The sequence below is a fragment of the Myotis daubentonii genome, chromosome X (genome assembly GCF_963259705.1).
Source record: "Myotis daubentonii chromosome X, mMyoDau2.1, whole genome shotgun sequence".
Taxonomy (NCBI): domain Eukaryota; kingdom Metazoa; phylum Chordata; class Mammalia; order Chiroptera; family Vespertilionidae; genus Myotis; species Myotis daubentonii.
Genome location: NC_081861.1, coordinates 129581064 through 129599015, shown reverse-complemented (window position 1 = coordinate 129599015; position 17952 = coordinate 129581064). Strand labels below are relative to the sequence as shown.

The 17952-nt window shown below is 40.0% G+C and overlaps 2 protein-coding genes across 6 annotated transcripts in view; one reads left to right on the top strand and one right to left on the bottom strand.

Annotated features, from left to right (window-relative positions):
* Positions 1 to 17952, top strand: part of CDKL5 (cyclin dependent kinase like 5) — a 188129-nt gene that overhangs the window by 158284 nt on the left and 11893 nt on the right. For 2 of the 3 annotated variants that reach the window (XM_059679844.1, XM_059679843.1), the window contains 2 exons: positions 3365 to 3481; positions 4546 to 4937. In XM_059679844.1, the coding sequence (XP_059535827.1) occupies positions 3365 to 3481; positions 4546 to 4932 (504 nt within the window). In that variant the 3' untranslated portion in view covers positions 4933 to 4937. Of the gene's footprint in view, positions 1 to 3364; positions 3482 to 4545; positions 4938 to 17952 lie in introns of those variants that run through there. The other variant, XM_059679845.1, reaches the window with a different exon arrangement.
* RS1 (retinoschisin 1) overlaps positions 5929 to 17952 on the bottom strand; it is a 39623-nt gene continuing 27599 nt past the window's right edge. Inside the window, exons 6-7 of one of the 3 annotated variants that reach the window (XM_059679848.1) lie at positions 17126 to 17283; positions 5929 to 6005 (exon numbers count right to left, since the gene is read on the bottom strand). In XM_059679848.1, the coding sequence (XP_059535831.1) occupies positions 17131 to 17283 (153 nt within the window). In that variant the 3' untranslated portion in view covers positions 5929 to 6005; positions 17126 to 17130. Of the gene's footprint in view, positions 6006 to 15386; positions 17284 to 17952 lie in introns of those variants that run through there. The other 2 variants (XM_059679847.1, XM_059679846.1) reach the window with 2 other exon arrangements.

Genomic DNA, 17952 nt, shown 5'->3' with positions numbered 1-17952 from the left:
ACCAAGGAATTGAAGGTGTTTTGTATATAGATTTGGATTTTGATGTCTGTCTGTCTTAGACCAACATTAAATTTAAAGCCCCAAGCTCATTGTGGCCTAAGTCGAGTATATATACATGTTGACTAACTCTATTATTCAGGATCTGGTTCAAATTTTAGATGTTGAAATAGTATAGGTTAAGAGAAATAGGAAAATTATTATTCTCTAACATCCTCTCCACTTGAATGTACTTTTTAAAGGTTTTCATACTTTTTAATGTTTTTATTGATTTCAGAGGAAGGGAAAGGGAGAGAGGGGTAGAAACATCAATTATGAAAGAGAATCATTGATCAGCTGCCTCCCGCAACCCAGGCATGTGCCCCAACCAGAATGCAACCGTGACCTCCTGGTTCATGAGTGGATCCTCAACCACTGAGTCACACCAGCTGGGCTATACATTTCATTTTTGGTCTGTAAAGTAATTTCAAAATATCTCTGTATGGGTTAAGCATTCCAAACCAAAAGCTTTTTGTACCTCTAATTTTTTTAGTTAAAAAATGTTTTTAAGGACTTTGGTATCTAGCGTAAGATTTCCAAAGAGCACTTCTGCCAGACCTCAGCCTCCTAAACCAAGCATTTTGTTAACTGTGCCCCCTTCACATGAACAGAAATAGAATTAAAGTTAGATTTTTCCACTTTCTAGAACTCAGCAAACGGAAACTAAGTAACCAAGCTTTGAAAGATTGAATGCTTTATAGCATTTGCATAAGGTTCAAGAAAGGGGAAATCTGATGCCCAGGGCACACAGAGAAGCAAGACATTTTAAAGCCTCGATGGATCCTAAATCTAGTTTAACCCTTTTATTTTGCTGATATAGGAACTACCCAGGCAAGTTGAGATCTGCCCGAAGTTGCCCTGTCAGTTGAGAGAACTAGAGGTGGGTTCTCCTGTCTAGCAGGCCCAGGCTTAGTCCCTGCCATCAGCCCCATCTCTGTGGAGAGCCTCAGACCACTTGTTCCTTGGGGCTCTCTTGTGGCCTCCTTAGTGATGCAAGTTAAAGTCTTTCCTGGGAGCCCATCATGGGAACAAGAAACTTCATGGGCTATTTTACTTAGATGTTCTCATACACGCAGCTGTAAAAGATGATCGGAATGCTGTCATATGCATTCTACTTCTCTGAGAACTGAGATATCCACAACAGGGGAAAGTGGTGCCAAAAAATAATGTTATATTGTAAAGGTGCCTGCTTTGACTCAAGCAAATCTGGAAGCCGCCTTGGGAAATCTGGCTTCAGTTCCAAATCCAGAGAGTTACATAAACCCTCAGAGCATATGGTGATTGCCAACTTAGTAGTTGTACCCAAGTTAGTATCTATCTCAACTGGTAATCATGCTTCAATTTAAAGACTGAGCTTTCTGTTTCTTCACTTTGAAATCCCGTATTCTGAATTGCTCCAGATATTTTCCATGGGAGGAATATTTCTAACAGCCTAGAACCAGGCTTCTTCCTTGAAGGTAGAATCCTGCAACAGTGGTCTTGGTCTTCCAAGTGATGTGTTCTGGTTTAAGAGTTGACCATGTTCAAAGAGTCTGCACTATCTTTTTTTCCCCCGAATAGGTAGTTTGCATGGTAGATTATTTAATTGCTGAAGTCTTCTCTAGCAATTAGGAAGAGATTGAAGTTCATCAATAGCTGTTTAAACACAATTCTTTATAATAATTATATTTCTGATAATAAATAAGTCCTTAAATGTTTTGTAAGCTTAATGTGAATGATATGTGTAGGTTTCTAGGTATCCCTTCAGTAGGTATTGATCATGACCACATGTTTTCCATATATGTAGAAGTTTTTGGCATGTCTTAATTACATTGTTGGCATCTTCTTGTCCAGGTGAGAAATGACACAGTACCCCCTTTAGATACACACATAGCACAGTTATTCTTTCAGTGACTGCTAATATTTAACAATTTAAGGGCTTCCAAAGGGCTAGAAGTTTCAGTAAGAACACCTTTTTTTCTTTTCTTTTGCAATTAGTTTATTTGTATCTTATATTGCAGACAGATTCCACCAACGGGGAGAATCCAAGCATCAAGAAATCCCTCTTTCCTCTTTTTAATTCAAAGAATCATTTAAAGCATAGTTCTTCTTTGAAAAAGCTTCCTGTAGTCATTCCACCCATGGTACCCATTTTTACGTATGGTAGCCCTGAAAACTACTCCAGTAAACTTGTTTTACTGATGACAACAGCATGTCTTTTATTTTCATGGGGTCATATTCTCTTTGTGCTAGTTAAGTACCTGAGCCAGTTCCATAAATTCACTGAGATATAAATTCTTAGCCATTCTGGATATTCCTAATTAGTTACGGAGGTTGAAGTATAAAAGGCTATTGAGCAAACAAAGTAGTGAAAGGCTAGTTTGGATTGTCTGATTTGCCAGTTGTTGGCAGACAGCATTCATAAAACCCCTTATTTCCTGTAAAGAATTCTATTAACACTTGTAATTCAGAAATGTCTTTTTGTTTGGCTCACAAAGTTTGTTAACACTTGGTTGGCAGTTTGTTTCTTTGAAACCAAGTTGAATTGACCAAATTGAGTGAGCTAGCTGGCTCCATGAAAAAAACAGCTTCTGTTAGTTGGTGATTTGTTTTTTTCTTGCCTGGCTCTAGCTTTTGCTGGTCACTGGGTTTAAAGCCAGGGGTTTTGCTTGGCATTTGACATTACTCTACTATGTTCACCAAAATTGGTGAATGGACCAGTTGCATTCGTGTGGAATTTGTGGCACAAATTTCCAGCATTTTCATCATGCATAATGCTAGACCCAGATTCTTTACTGGGCAATGTCTTGTGATTATGATTCAAACATACTTTTCCACTTTGCTACCCTTGAAAACCTGCTAGACTTCTTTGAGTACCACCAAACACAGTGTCTGGATCATTTTCCCAGCAGGAACAAATTTTTGTTTTATTGAACTGGTTCATAACCTAACTGCAATGTGGAATGAGGATACGACAGCAATTCCTGGTACAGCCCAATTTAACTGCTCTCTCTTACAGCGACTAAAACTAACAGCATGGGAATGCTTAAAACGTTGAGGTTTTAACAAAGCTGCATGACATCTGCCAATTTTTCCTAATGCAGGGAAAATTATTAAGAGGGCAGCAGAATTTAACTGGCATCACTTGCATTGTGAACATTGGGAGAGTTTGGGTTTCTTTTTTTATTGTTTTTTTTCTTGGGGTTTTTTTTTGGAGAGGGGCGGTTCTTAGGGAAGGTTGAGTTTTGGTTTGGTGTGATTTGCTTTTGTTCTTCTCTTGGGTGTGGTTGCATATCTTAGTTAGGCTTATTGGTGTGCTGATTGAATCTTTGTCAATATCCTGCCCTAGCTGTCCAATTCTGAAGGCCCTGATCTTCTGACATTGCAGAAAGCCATTCACTCTAACACCACAACTGGCAGACCAAAGGAGTGGCGTCCTGAGAAGATCTCTGATCTACAGCCTCAAGTGAGTGGCCCATGCATCACTCCTAGACTCTTAGACTGCATATTGGAGGGGGCATAGTTGAGAAATTTAGCCTGTCAATGTTTCAACAAGTCTTAAGATCTCCCCAGAATATCCAGGTGTATTTTGGGGGTCCAGATGGATCTTGCATCAGTGACCCTTGTCCTAGGAAAAAAAGTGATCTTCCATTAGACTTCACATAGCTGGGGTTGGGGTGGGGATGGGATTAAGGGATTAATAAAACATGGCCCAGCCCACGAATACTTTGTGGCCTAAGAGAGATAGAAAATCCATAAATAACCATAATTGGTGATAAAAAGTGAGGTATGCCATAAAATGTAAGAGTAGGTGAGAAGAGGTAGTGGGAAGATTTAAGGTTTCATTAAAGGTGGTAGTATATAAATTGGGCTTTGAAAGACTGATACAATAAACTTTCTTGAAAGAATATTAAAAGTTTTGAAATCCATACTATATTTTTTAATATTTTTTGTTGTTTTCGGAGAGGAAGGGAGAGGGAGAGAGAGATAGAGACATCAATGATGAGAGAGAATCATCGCTAGGCTGCCTCCTACACACCTCACACAGGGGATCGAGCCCACAACCCAGGCATGTGCCCCAAGTGGGAATCGAACTATGACCTCTGGTTCATAGGCCTCCGCTCAACCACTGAGCCATGCAGGCCAGGCATAGGCTTTTTTGTTAAAGAAAAATAACTCCAATCTTGTCTGGAAAAGAAAAAAAGAACAGATAAGGTTGGATTAGGCCAGGGGTGGGCAAACTTTTTGACTCGAGGGCCACAATGGGTTCTTAAACTGGACCGGAGGGCCGGAACAAAAGCATGGATGGAGTGTTTGTGTGAACTAATATAAATTCAAAGTAAACATCATTACATAAAAGGGTACGGTCTTTTTTTTTTTTAGTTTTATTCATTTCAAACGGGGGCCCTAGTTTGCCCATGGCTGGATTAGGCCCTCCTTCCCCCTAGGGCCCACCCTCTCTGGCTCTATGAATTCATCTCAGATCTGCTTTCCAGTCTACCCTACACACACTCTCATCTTGTCTTCCAGAGCCAGCCATTAAAATCATTGCGCAAGCTGTTGCATCTCTCTTCAGCTTCCAATCACCCGGCTACTGGGGACCCGCGCTTCCAGCCCTTAACACCTCAACAAGTCAAAAATGCCTTCTCGGAAATTCGGATTCACTCCCTGGCCCAGGCCTCTGGCGCGAGCAGTAACATCCGGCAGGAGCCCACACCAAAGGGCAGGCCAGCCCTTCAGCTGCCAGGTCAGATGGACCCTGGTTGGCACGTGTCCTCTGTGACCCGGAGTGCCACAGAAGGGCCTTCCTACTCTGAACAGCTGGGAGCCAAGAGTGGGCCAAATGGGCACCCTTATAACAGAACAAATCGGTCTCGAATGCCAAATCTAAATGATTTAAAAGAGACGGCCTTGTAATGTGTGCTTGGGGTGGGGTGGGGGTGGGGGTGGGGGCAGGGGGGTGGGGAGCCAGTTGGGAGGGGAGGGAAGGGGTTGGAGGGTGGGATGGGAAATGGGCTGGGCCAGAGTGGTAAGCCAGTATTTTCAGCTTTATGAAGGTGTGTGCAATATCGTATGTGAGGAGCCATCTGGCTCCTCATGGCCACAAATGCTAGTCAGGGATCTTAGAGCCACAGGAGTTCCTTAGGGATTGCCAGTCTCCATGGGTCTTGTGTGAGCATGGATAGGGTATGCCATTGAGGAAGAAGACATTCTTGCCAGTTTCTCCCCTACATTTCAGCTGTAGTGCAATCCCTGTTAAACTTGGGAAAGCCAGGATGTGTTCTGGCACTGCAAGGAAAAGAAAAATCCGTGTTGACTGATGCCCTTACCACAGGTTTTTTTCTGCCTAGACTAAATGTGGGGTTTATTGTAATCCAGGAGTATCCCTTTGAAGGGTTAGCAGATGAACTAATTGTATGTCTTAAATTGTTTTCTAAACTTCCATATTTGATAGGATTTGTAACATTTATTTATAATTAATTAATATTGTACTGTTATAATCATACCTTTTATGTTACATGTAAAGTTATTTTGAGCTGTTTGGAACATTGTGAAGCAGTGGGACAGCTACAGTAGTTTCTATAAAAACTAAACAGTAACATTTATATATTGCATCAGGAGTACTTTATTCTATATATAAATATATATATGATAAATATGTGTCTGTTTTATAAATATAATCATTTAAAGAAAGTATCGTTATGACACTCTGCCATATTTTTATACATTTGTAATATGAAGTGAGTATTATACTTCTTACCAAGGGAGTTGAATTGTGGCTATATGTGACTGTAACAGTAGGAACCTTGCTCAACTTTTAGGCCCCAGCAGTAGCTTCTAGATATGCTCCTTGGTAGCAGACGAGACGCAGCATCTTCTTGCAAACCCACAGGGGAAGAAAGTGGGCTAGACCAGTGAGAACTCCGGCAGGCCTTGTCTCTGTCCTCACACAGTTGGCTCCTCTTCATGTCCAGGGACATTCCTTGCACCTGAGGGAGAATAGACCCAGGCTTACTCATGGTTCTTTGTAGAGAGAATGGGCTCTTCTACTTAGCATTAGTGTAGAGCATTGACCAAAGATTTGCCAGTGAACATTCCTAGTTGCAAGGTTGTACGAGGCCCCTGTCTGCCAACCTGGCATACCAGCTCTATGCTCCTAAATCCTGTGCACTGTACCAGAGACTCGGTGGGGGGTAGAGGGGAGGTATATGTGTGGCATTTCTATTTCTAAATACTTATTTTGTTACTGCTCTTTACAAGATATTTAGGAGATATTTAAAAGGCTTCTGAAGCCATTCTAGCTGTAGAGGAAATTGCTATACCCACTTTTTCTTCCTAGGACCATCCATATATAATAAGGTTAGCGTGTGCGCGAGCGTGCGCGCGCACACACACACACACACACACACACACACACACACACACACACACCACACAGTCAGAACAGGAATTATCTTTCTCTCATTTGATCTCCTCCAACTCCCAAGTTGCTCCCAAGTTTCATCAAGGCCTTTAGCCAACAAAGGTCATAGCCCCATGTCTCTGGGCCATCCTTGACAGAAATCACTCAACACCATCATCCATCAAGAGCATTAGATTTTTAGAAGTAGTCTCCTAGCAATAATATTTTTAAAGGTCCCCTCCTACCCCTCAAGGAGGTAATGTCTCGGTAGTTAGTACTTGTCCCAGGATTCTGAGAGTGTCAGCCTCTGAATCAAGTCAGCTGTAACTGAAATGTGCTATTACTGTTCCCCCGCCCCCACGATTTTGAGAATTATAGTTCTGATGATTATGAAGATTATAAAGAAAATGTCTTAGTTTCTTTGAAGCTTAAATTGTGTGCATATTGCATTTTATATAACTACTATAATGATGTGTATTGATTATATATAGAGGTCATTTTAAGGTGCTTTTTATTTAATTTAATAAGTGTAATAGGCACTAAAATGCAACTCAACTGGGTACTATCATTGAAACAATTTGATTCAAACTAATAGTTTGCATGCTCTTTGGTTCCTTTTATATCTTGTTTCTTTCACCAGTTCAATACTGTTCAAGTAGCTCTGAATTCTGGCTTTTCCCAGGCAGCTGCTCAGTTATATAAGTGATGTGGACCCTTAGCAGTTTTGCCTGGATACTAATGACTCTAAAAGGTTGTGAAACTCTTCTTTTTCATACTAGATCTGTACCTGGTATTCCCCCTTGCAAACCAGAAACTACATTTTTTCCTCTGGAAAGACTTCTCACTGTGCTGTGTGCTTAGGACTGCGCAGTCAACATTGCCATGTGCGGCATTGGAGGCTCGTCGTCACCTAGCGGCTGGTTTCCCATGTTTTCATCCTTGCTAACACTGGGATCTCAGATGTTTGCAGATCATTTCTATTCCTGATGGTTCTTCAAAGAAGGGCTAGAATTATTGCCTTCTACCTAGAGCAAAAGTAAACCTAAATGATGAAGAGTCAATACATACTTTTCGTATATTCCCAGATTTGAGCCAGATAATATCTACAGTGTTTTCAACTCGTGTTTTTGAGGTAGCTCTTTTATCCTCTTCTCAGCTTTTGTCCATTTTGACTTTTCATTGACCTCAGTGAGTTGTAAAGTGAACTACAATCTGCATTTCTAGCATGTATAATGCTTTTCCTACTCGCACAGGGGAATAGTCATTTCCTCTCCAATCTAATGGGCCCTCTCTTAGCTTTTAACTGTTATTTTCCTGTGTCGATGAATTATGGACCTCACAGAGATTGCCATCCGTGATAAGGACTTGATTTAAAGTCATAAAAGCTGGCATTTTTCTTTAGGAAGGGAAATTTTTATGGCATCTGTGCTCTGTTATCTGCCCTAACTTCCTAAAGAATAAAAAGATTGAATGAAGGCTTATCAATTACTTTGTTTTATGGAAGTATCACTGATCTCCTTTTGAAAAGAAACTCTGCTTTGCTGGTTTTCTACTTTTGCTTTACCACCAACCTCGTTTTTCTTCTCAGAAGTTCTAAATGAACTTTCAGTGAACCTTGTTTGGTCTCAGTCTGAGGTTTAGCCTCTCTCCAGAGCCCTGGACCAAAAGTAGTCCGCACTAAGGGGCTCAAGAGAGCTTTACAGCAGGGGTTCTCAATCAGGGCCGATTTTGCCTTCTGGCAGCAATTGGCTCATATGTGGTTATGATAACTGGTGTGGTGGGGTGCTACTGGCATGTAGTTAGTAGAGGCCAGGGATGCTGCTACACGTCCTACATGCACAGGACATCCCCCCACAACAAAGTGATCCAGCCCTAAATGTTAGTAGTGCTGAGGTTGAGAATCCTACTCTACCATATTCAAACCCCTGGAATCTTATTGTTTGTTCCCATTGTCTTGGGCCTGCTAAAAGGTGCATCCTTTGGGAGGAGACCACAGTTACTTTATAGGTATTTGAGAACTTAAATTCTAGGTCAGCGTCCTTAGAAATTTTTTTACAGAGCCATGATGCTTATGTTAGAAGTAAGCAGCAGCCTGGCAGATTGGCACGTTTTTTACCAAGTGCTCAAAGGTATCCATGGCTTTTAGCTGTGTCTCCCCCCCAAAAATGTCTTCGTTTTTCATTTAGGTCATTTAATAGCTCTTTACAAATATTGGCATATGACAGACCAATTAGAAGCAAAAATTTCTGTATTGGTGGTTGTGATATGGCTGTTATAGGAGTATTTGTGCTGTACGCTTTGGTCAAATCTGTTTTCAAACCAGCTTTACAACTCACCATATGCAGTTGTACTTTCATTCTAAGCTCAGAGCTACGCTGGTTAGTTTCTAGTCACTTCATGTATTATAAAGTATGTTGTGGTTGTAGAGTTAGCCAGTTTAGCATGTTCCTAATTGAAAATTAGTGGACTTCTCTAGGAAATGCTATCCCATTTTCCAGTCCCAGCTCCTTAGTTAACATCATAGTATCGTCACTTCTTAAACTAGTTTTTAGAGTAAATAAGGAAAAAAGCCATTTATTTTCTTCTAGCTGTGTATTGAGAATGACTCGTAAGTGTACAGCTTTTTTTAAAGGCCAGAGGATTACTTTTCAAGTGCGTGGAAGGCGCTGTTTATTTCTATTCACCTAGGTCCTGGTGGTGACCCAACTTTCAGCAAGGGCAGTCGCTCATCGGGACTTATTCCTAGAGCTCAGCTGGGACTCGGAAATCTGCATATTCTCTCCTGATCATAACATTGTTTCTGGAGAGCACTGCTTTTATATCTAGAAGTTCGTTACTTCCTGCATTATAGTGGGATATTGAGCTCCATGTGAGCACTAAGATCCACAGACTCATGCTTTTATGAACTGGGAATGTGGTATGATACACTGAACCAAGTCAGAAAATACTGAATTATTTCCTTACCTCCTTCAGTTCATCACAAATAAAGTGTGTAGGCAGAGAAAACTTATTTACAGTTAAAAACAAATGGTTTCTTTAAAGGGGGCAGCAGAAAATACAATGTCCTGTCGCTAATCCCCAGGGCCAGAATCTCACAAGAAGTTTCTCTCAGAGACTTAAAGGGCCAACTTACAAAACAAAAACTTGTAAGTGGTTCTGATTTTTTTTTCTTTGTGTCTTGACCAGCTGAGATATAGGATATCTTGAGGTCTGATTCAGCTGGATAAAAAAAATCTGTCTTAGAAACCATAAGTAAATACAAGAAAATGAAGCTGTGATAGGACGAGTCCCTCGTCTGTCTGTATACACACATGTGGTGAAGGTAAGGTGGCTAGGAAACTCTGGGCCTGCTGCCCTAATCTACCCTATTTCTTCTTTTTTAACTGAATGTACTATAAAAGATCATAGACTTTGTGCCAAGTCAGTTACTACGTGAATATTCATTTCCCATAGTGCTTTGTTAATTCATCAGCATTAGGCCTGGTCCTGACTATATCTTTTTTCACTCCAGGCACTGACCCACCTTTCTGTGTATTTTCCTATAGGCTATTAAATATGATCACGACCTGCCTTGTATTTTCATTCATTAACTGTTTACTCCCTAATTTGAGGGAGGCTTGTCTTTTTGTTTTGCCAGAAAAAAAATTGTAATAGTTGCACGTTGGATTTCTAGGGCCAGAGAGCTGTGTCAGTGAAACCAGTTTCACTTCTAAGGCCCTTCATTACCGACAAGGTTAAGCTCTCTGAACCCCATTTGATCCTTGGGTCATATTTTGATCCTCCTTTGGAATCTGAAAAAAATCGGTCTCTGTGTTGTATGCAGAATAGAAGTTGCCTTGTTTGTTACTCTTCCAGCGCAGAGTATCAGGGAGAAAGAGGCCTTATCTGTTCCTCCATCCCCTCCATTTTGACAGACTGCTAAGAATTCCTCAGGACTTCCTTTGGTTTGGGATTGTACTTTCCCAAAAGCCTGATGTGCTTCATTTCAGGCATAGACAAGTTTGTCCTAGTGTTCTGCTTCAGGGTTAATCAGACGAAACCCAGGAATAGAAAAGGTAGATGCCTTGACTTTTGTCCCTGTTGGGGGATTAAAGTATTTATTGCCAGAGTTGTCAAAAGCTTCAGTTGCAAAGCATTCAGAGGTTCAAGAAAAAAAAAAAGATACTTTTCCTTCTGGAGAACTTTGAAGTTCTCCATGATGGCTTAGGTTTTCCATAGTGGAAAGCAACGTTTGTACAAAACCCATTTTCACTAGAGATATACGATTGGTTATATATAGTCCTCTCAGTCTATTTCCCTCTCCTTGTTTCCTCTTTGGGCACTGATGGAATCAGGCTGGAGGGGTAATGCTGTGAATGCAGGAAGTTAATTCTCACTGTAAACTTGGATTGATTAACAGAAACAATTAAACCAAACAAAATAGTGGCCCCTACTTCCTATCTCCAGGAATTGCTTTTGTGCCATTTTAAATTCAGGTAGTTATTCTGTATATACTTAGAAGACTATTCCAAGCTTCTTCAATCTCTAGGAGGTTTGAAGGTGGTATCTGGGAAGACACAGGGCAGGGTAACTTTGAGAACCCTGCTCATGCATGAAAACAAAAATAGGTATAAGTCAGACTGATGTAACATCCAAATTTGTGGTAGTTGAAGAATCAGTGGAAATTCTTAATTGCACAGACTTTATAAATCCATAATGCAAAGTGTAATTCCATACTTTTTACTGTGGCAAGGGTGTGCTGTAGTGTTAACCTTTTTAATTTTTGAATCCAAACTGAATTTAAAGTGTTGAATATTTAAATTCCTCACAAGCTAATTATGAACCATTTGTAAAATGTTTATATAACTCTTTGTATCATGTGTTCCTACATCTTATCAAGTTTTTTCTGGCATGTATTCCATTCTAAACTTCTGTAAAATTTCTATTGTTGTTGTAAATATTATACAAATATCTATTCCGTGGTAACCTAAATTATCAGCATGAAATGGTTAATTTTTACTGAGCACAATGTATTTTTGAATGGATCTTCCCAAATGTCTTTAATAAAATGCAGATTTTGCACTGACTGAAATGATTGCCAGGCCATCCCAGTCTTGAAAACTGTTGTCCCTTGAGTTTGAAAAGCAAGCTCTTCAATTAGTTCCTTCTTTGTAAAGAACTTGTTGGAATTCAAATGAGAGAAAATGGGCCTTTGAAGTTGGAATCAGTTTAAGGGACCGAAATCAATGTAAAGGAGGGCAAATCCTGTTATTTAATGATGTTGATAATTTTTTTTTGTATTTATAAAGCTTTTTCCCCCTTCTGTTATTTTGAAAACTGGTTTCTTTTACACTTGAGTATTGTCTCCTTTGCACGTTCCTAGTCGTTCACTTGGTGGGTCTTGGAGGATGGGAAGAGATGCCAGCCTCCTGCTCAGTGCCATGGAGAAAGCAAAGATGGAGAACTTAATAAGGGTTTCTTTGTGTTTTAGAGCAGGGGGTTGGCAAACTTTTTCTGTAAAGGCCCAAATAGTAAATATTTGAGACTCTGTGAGCCATAGGGTTTCTACTACTCAATTCTGCTATTGCAGTGCAAAAAGCATTTGAAAATGATGGGTGTGTCTGTGTTCCAGTAAAATTATTTACAAAAACAGGCCAGGCGCCAAATTTACTAACCTGTAACCTGTTCTTGGCCTTCACTTTTGTCTCTGAGGATAAGAAGACCTAATGAGTAAATGCTCAATCAGGGAAGAAAGAACTTAAATTTTGAAATAACACATCTAACTATTCTCCAACTTTCTTTATCTTCCTAAACAAAGGACATTCTTATAAGCACTGTCATCAACTTCTTTGCTCTAGATTTCTCCTTAAGTCATGGAAACCAGTGATTTCAGTTATACTTTTTATCAAGACATAAAGAGTATCTGGGGCTTGTAATTTTTTTTTAATTTTCATATAACTATGGCTGGGCACAATGCCAAGTGTTTTGCTTTTATTAATTACATTTACTTTTCACAGCAACGCAATGAAATGGGTTGTATACCCATTTTGTAGATGATGAAACTGAGGCCTGTGGGCTTTACATTAACTTGTCCAAGGTCAGCCAGCTAGGATTTAGAGCTTAGTATGTTCACTGTAAAGCCCGTCCTTCATCACTACTAAATAGTGCAGTTGCTGTGTCTCCATGTACAGAAACTGACATGGGTGATTCCTGTACCACCTTTCCTCCCATCTCACAGCAGGTGGTAATTGATTTGATTTGAGAATATAACATTTCTTTGAAATAGATCACTAGAGGTCCAGAGACTGGTTAAGTGGTTAAAAACACAGGATCTGGAGTCTGCTTGCCTGAGTGCAATCCTATATCTTGTATGGCTTTAAGTAAATTACTTAATTTTTCTATGCCTCAGTTACCTTATCTTTAATTGGAAATAATAAGAATGATACCTACCTCATAGGGTTGTTTTGAAGATTTGATGAGATGATACTTTGCAAAGCACTTAGTAGATTCTCAATAAATGTTAGCTATTACAACATTGTTGCTAGTATTTGTGCCCTAGTTAGCAGCCCTATGAAGTTGAAAAGGAATGTCACAGAATTTTGATTGCCAGCTATGGAGAGCTCATTAAGCACTTCAGATACATTTATCCTATTTGATCTTCACATCAGCCCTGTAACACTGTCCAGGTTAAGAACCATTGTGACTTGAAGTTATTTATAGTTTGGAGCTACTCTTGGATCCTGGGGGAAACAACAGCCCTTACAGCTGTACATTTGTCAGCAGGCCTCAGCAATTGCAGGTATTCAAAAAGGTGGGCTTCTGGCAGTGTCTGTTCAAAGGCTCACTTTAGGTGTGCAATATTCCAGGTTCTGAGACTGGATTCATAGTGCCATCTTTATTTTGAAATACCTTTGCTATGTCCAAGTGACCTCCTCCCTCACTGAATACCCAAATCAGTTCAGACCTTTTTCTTTATCTTGGCAAAAGTAACTGCCACTTTTTATGTTCATAGCATTTAATTTAGCTGTTTTTAAATCTGCAATATGTTTTGTATATTTTACCACAATTTAAAAAAAACTCAACAAGTGTAGACTACACTAGCATTTCTGAAAAGAAAAGTAAACATGTTAACATAAGGTAATAGAATGAGTTTTTGCTACACTATATATTTTTTAATTGAAAGTTTCCCCCACAAAAGAAATAATGCTGCAAATATAGTACATGTGTTTAGTAGCAAAATTCTGCTAGGCTTCAGATGTCCCTCAATAAAAGTTTTATTTTTATACATTCTGGCATGAATTCAATGAAGTAAAAAATCATATGCTGTTGTAAACAAATTACCTGCAGATAAACATTTTACGGATTTCAGTATCTCATTGTTTATTAAATTCTGAAGTATTGAACAATTTCCCTTGTGAAATCTCAGCTGACTTCTTTGCAGAAAACAAGTTGATCCTAAAATTGATATGGAAATTCAAGGGACTTAGAATAATTAAAATAATCTTGAAGAAGAACAAAGTTGGAGGACTCACATGGTCTAATTTCAAAACTTACTACAAGGGCTACCATAATCAAAACAGTGTGGTGCTGGCATAAGGATGCAAACAATGAAGTTGGACCTCTATTTCATACCATATATAAAAATTAACTCAAAATGGATCAAAGATCTACATGTAAGAGGTAAAACTGTAAAACTCCTGGAAGGAATCATAGAAAATCTTTATGATATGGATTTGGCAATAGTTTCCCAGATAAAACTCCAAAGCACAAGCAACTAAAGAGAAAAATAAATTGGATTTCATCAAAATTTTAAAATGTGTGTTTCAAAGGACTCCATCAAGAAAATAAAAAGCCAATCCACAGAATATGAGAAAACATTTTCAGATCATATGTCTAATAAGGGAATTGCATCCAAAATAAATTTTAAAACTCTTACAATTCAAAAAGACAGCTGAATTTAAAATGGACAAAGAATCTTAATTGACATGTTTCCAATGAAGTGTACAAAGGGCCAGTAAACACATGAAAAGATGCTTAGCATCAAAAGTCATGGGGAAATGCAAATCAAAACCACAATGAGATACGACTTCATATTCCCCAGGGTGGCTATAATCCAAAAGACAGATAATAACAAGTGTAGAGAAATTAGAACCCTAATAGACTGCTAGTGTGAGTGTAAAATGGTATAACCACTTTGGAAAATCGTCTGATGGTTACTCAGAAGTTTAAACAGGGTTATCATATGACCCAGCAGCTCCCCTGCTGGGTATATATACCCAAGATAAATGAAAACATGACTACACAAAAACTTGTACACAATTGTAGCAACATTATTCGTGAATAGCCAAAAAAACGTGGAAATAATCCAAACGTCCATCAACGAATGAATAGATAATATAATGTGGTCTACCTCTATAGTGGAATGATATTCTGCTATAAAAAGGAATGAAATATGATATATGCTACAACATGAACGAACCTTGAAAACACCACTAAGCGAAAGAATCCAGACAGAAAAGACCACATATTGTGTAAGATTCAATTTCTAAGAAATGTCCAGAATTGGCTATAGAGACAGAAATAGATCAGTGGTTGCCTATGGCTGGAGTGGGTAAGTGGGTTAGTGGGGTGATAGCTAATGGGTGTGGGGTTTCTTTTTGGGGTGATGATTTTTTTAATTGTGATAATGATTGCTCAACTCTTTACTAAAAGTCACTGAATTGTACACTTTAAATGGGTGAAATTTGTATGGTGTGTGAACTTTATCTCAATAAAGATATTACCAAACAAAAATATTCAACATGAACAATTATTTGGAGAACCTTTATCCCTGCCTTACACCATTTCATTCTTTTTTTCATTTTGACTCGACTTACCTCCTGGGTCCAGAGTGCCAGTTGTAGAGGGCCTGAACTTAGACTTTTCTCTGACAGTGCATGTCATGATAAAAGTTCATTCAACTTTCCCAGATAGGATATCCAATCAGGTGTTCTGTTCAAAATGCATTTATTTGTGTGTTCTAAGACCAGAGAAGGATTTTTCCCCACCATGAATTGATTTGAGAGCAGATAGAGCAGGGAAGAGTGTTTTTCCAGGTTCAAATATACAGCATGAGGAGAAGAAAGAGACTGTGTTAAATATGAAACTCCTCTAAGCCCAATGACACCAGGGAAGAGATTGGGGATTTTAAGAGGCTGCTCACTCACAGAGAAGGTGAATGTGATGTCTAGAATCATGTTAGTGTGAGTCCAGTCACTCAGCATGGTGTTTGAAAACAGTAACTTGGAGAAATGAGCTGCTAGCAAAGGGTGTACTGCATCAGGGCCAGGATAGTCAGGTTCCCCAGTCTTGTTGAAGGGCCCCATTCTCTGATTCCACCCCCTCTCATCTCCTCCTTTCAAATCCTCTCCTGCCCACCTGCCATGTCATTAGCCTTTCCCAGGGAAGAACCCAAAAACTCAGACTGAGCTATAAATGACAAGGGAGTCTTAGACTGTCTTTCCCCAAACTCCCTGCTTAAGGAGCTTCTCCAGAAGGAGAAGGCCACGCCCATTCCTTCACAAGGAGGTTGCAGTCAGGAACAGGCAGGTTTGTGTGTTGCACGGCAAGGTGTCAGAATTTGGAAGGTGGGCTCACCAGGGGTGTAGTCACATCTCCCTTCTTAGGACATAGGTTCTGACTGCTTCCTACAAAGGTAATGGGCTCAGCTAATGGGCCTCCTCCACGTAGCCAGTGATAGCTCCTGGGCCAACTGTTTTCAAAGTGTTAAGCTTGTTGAAAACAGTAGCCCTAGATAAAGGGAAATTCTGGTATGTTCTGGTCATTTGGCGTTCCTATATACAGTGGGACCTTGACTTACGAGTTTAATTCATTCTGAGACCGAGCTCGTTAAGGAGCTCATTAATTCAAATTACTCTATCAACTCAATGCAAAAAATCAGCCAAGAGACAGCTGGTATCTCAAAAAACTCGTTAGTCGGGACACTCGTAAGTCAAGGCCCCACTGTATAATTAAACTACTACTTACACGTGCAGCCTGAATGGGCTGTATGTAATGGAGCTCTGGAACCCCCCAATCCCAGTGAACATGGGGGTAAAAGCTCAGCAGCTGAAGCCCTTCTGCCTGGGGCCTTTGGTCTTGTATGGCTCTCAGGAAACTGGGGCACAGGCTCACACCCACTGGACTCATCTCACCGCCCAATCACCCTGAAATCTTTCACTCTGTGTCCCCGGGGCTCTACAGTCCTCAATGGTCATGATTTAATCAAAACTTAGAGAAAGCTCACACTTGCTCCTCCTTTGCATTCAAAGCCAAGCTTTATGAAACATTATGTTCCTGTTTTGAATAAAGCAAAAGAAATTTCAAATGATCAGGGCTGCTTTGTGTTCCCTTGGGACTCCACCTTTCACAGTGTTGCTGTGACAAAACAAAACAAAAAAATAGCAGCCAATTACCCCTGCTACTTAAGCTCTTGTATGAAAATTGTTTTTAGAGACATTTTCTTTGTTCTTATTTTCTTTGGCCCTGAGTGGGGAATGTATTTTTTTTTCTTTCTTTTTTTTTCTCATTTAAATTGGAAACTACATCTTAAAAAGTGGAAAGAAACATTCTCTACCCAGCTCTGCATCTGAAAAGAACTTGTAAAATGCCACCTCGCTTGTCACAGGTGTGTGTCAGGGTCTCCGTGGGCCACTCTGCACCCCCCACCCCTGCAGGCGCTCAGCTCGCAGGTGTCAGGCACACTTGCTGGCGCATTCCAGCAGCTCCATCCGGATGGCAATGCGGACGTGCCAGCCCAGCGGGATCAGCCGGATGAAGCGGGAAATGATGGGCGGCCGCAGCAGGTTCTGGACTGTGGAAGTTCTGTCCGAGTTTCCATAGAAGACCTAAAAAAGGGGTGAAATCCTGTCTCCATCACAGCCAGGGAGGGAAAAGGAAGACTGATTCCTGTCTGGAGCTGGCCCCAATTTGTAACTGGAAAGTCTCAGAAAGTGCTTAAAGTACAGAGAATTTGCAGATGCCCCACAAAATATGATCTTGACTGGTTGTTAGCACCTATACGCTCCAAACCTCTCTGAGTCTGGAGACATCTAGAACTGCACTGTCCAGTATGGTAGCCAGTAGCTACATGTGGCTCTTTAAATTTAAAGGATTTCAAATTAGATAGCAATTCACTTCGTCGATCATAGCACCCAGGCGCAACTCAAGTGCTCAATAGCTGATATGGTTAGTGGAGGTCATATTGGACAGTGCAGATATTAACATTTCCATCATCTCACAGAGTTCATTTGGATGGCGCTTATTTTAAAAATTGCCTCTTGATTTTGCATTTTAATTCTTTGCATTATGACAAGAATTTTGAAAAGGCCCACATCACACAAGAGGAATGTTCCCATGTTCCAAAGGTATCCAAAGTGGGACTCAAGTAAAAGCTTGTGAGCTGGCTCTGCAGTCGTGAGTCATGAGCTAAAGCTTAATGGTGTGTCTCTACATCGATACAAATAGCAAGGACTTTCTACACTTGGGAATGTTTTTTAAAAGAAAAAAACAAACTA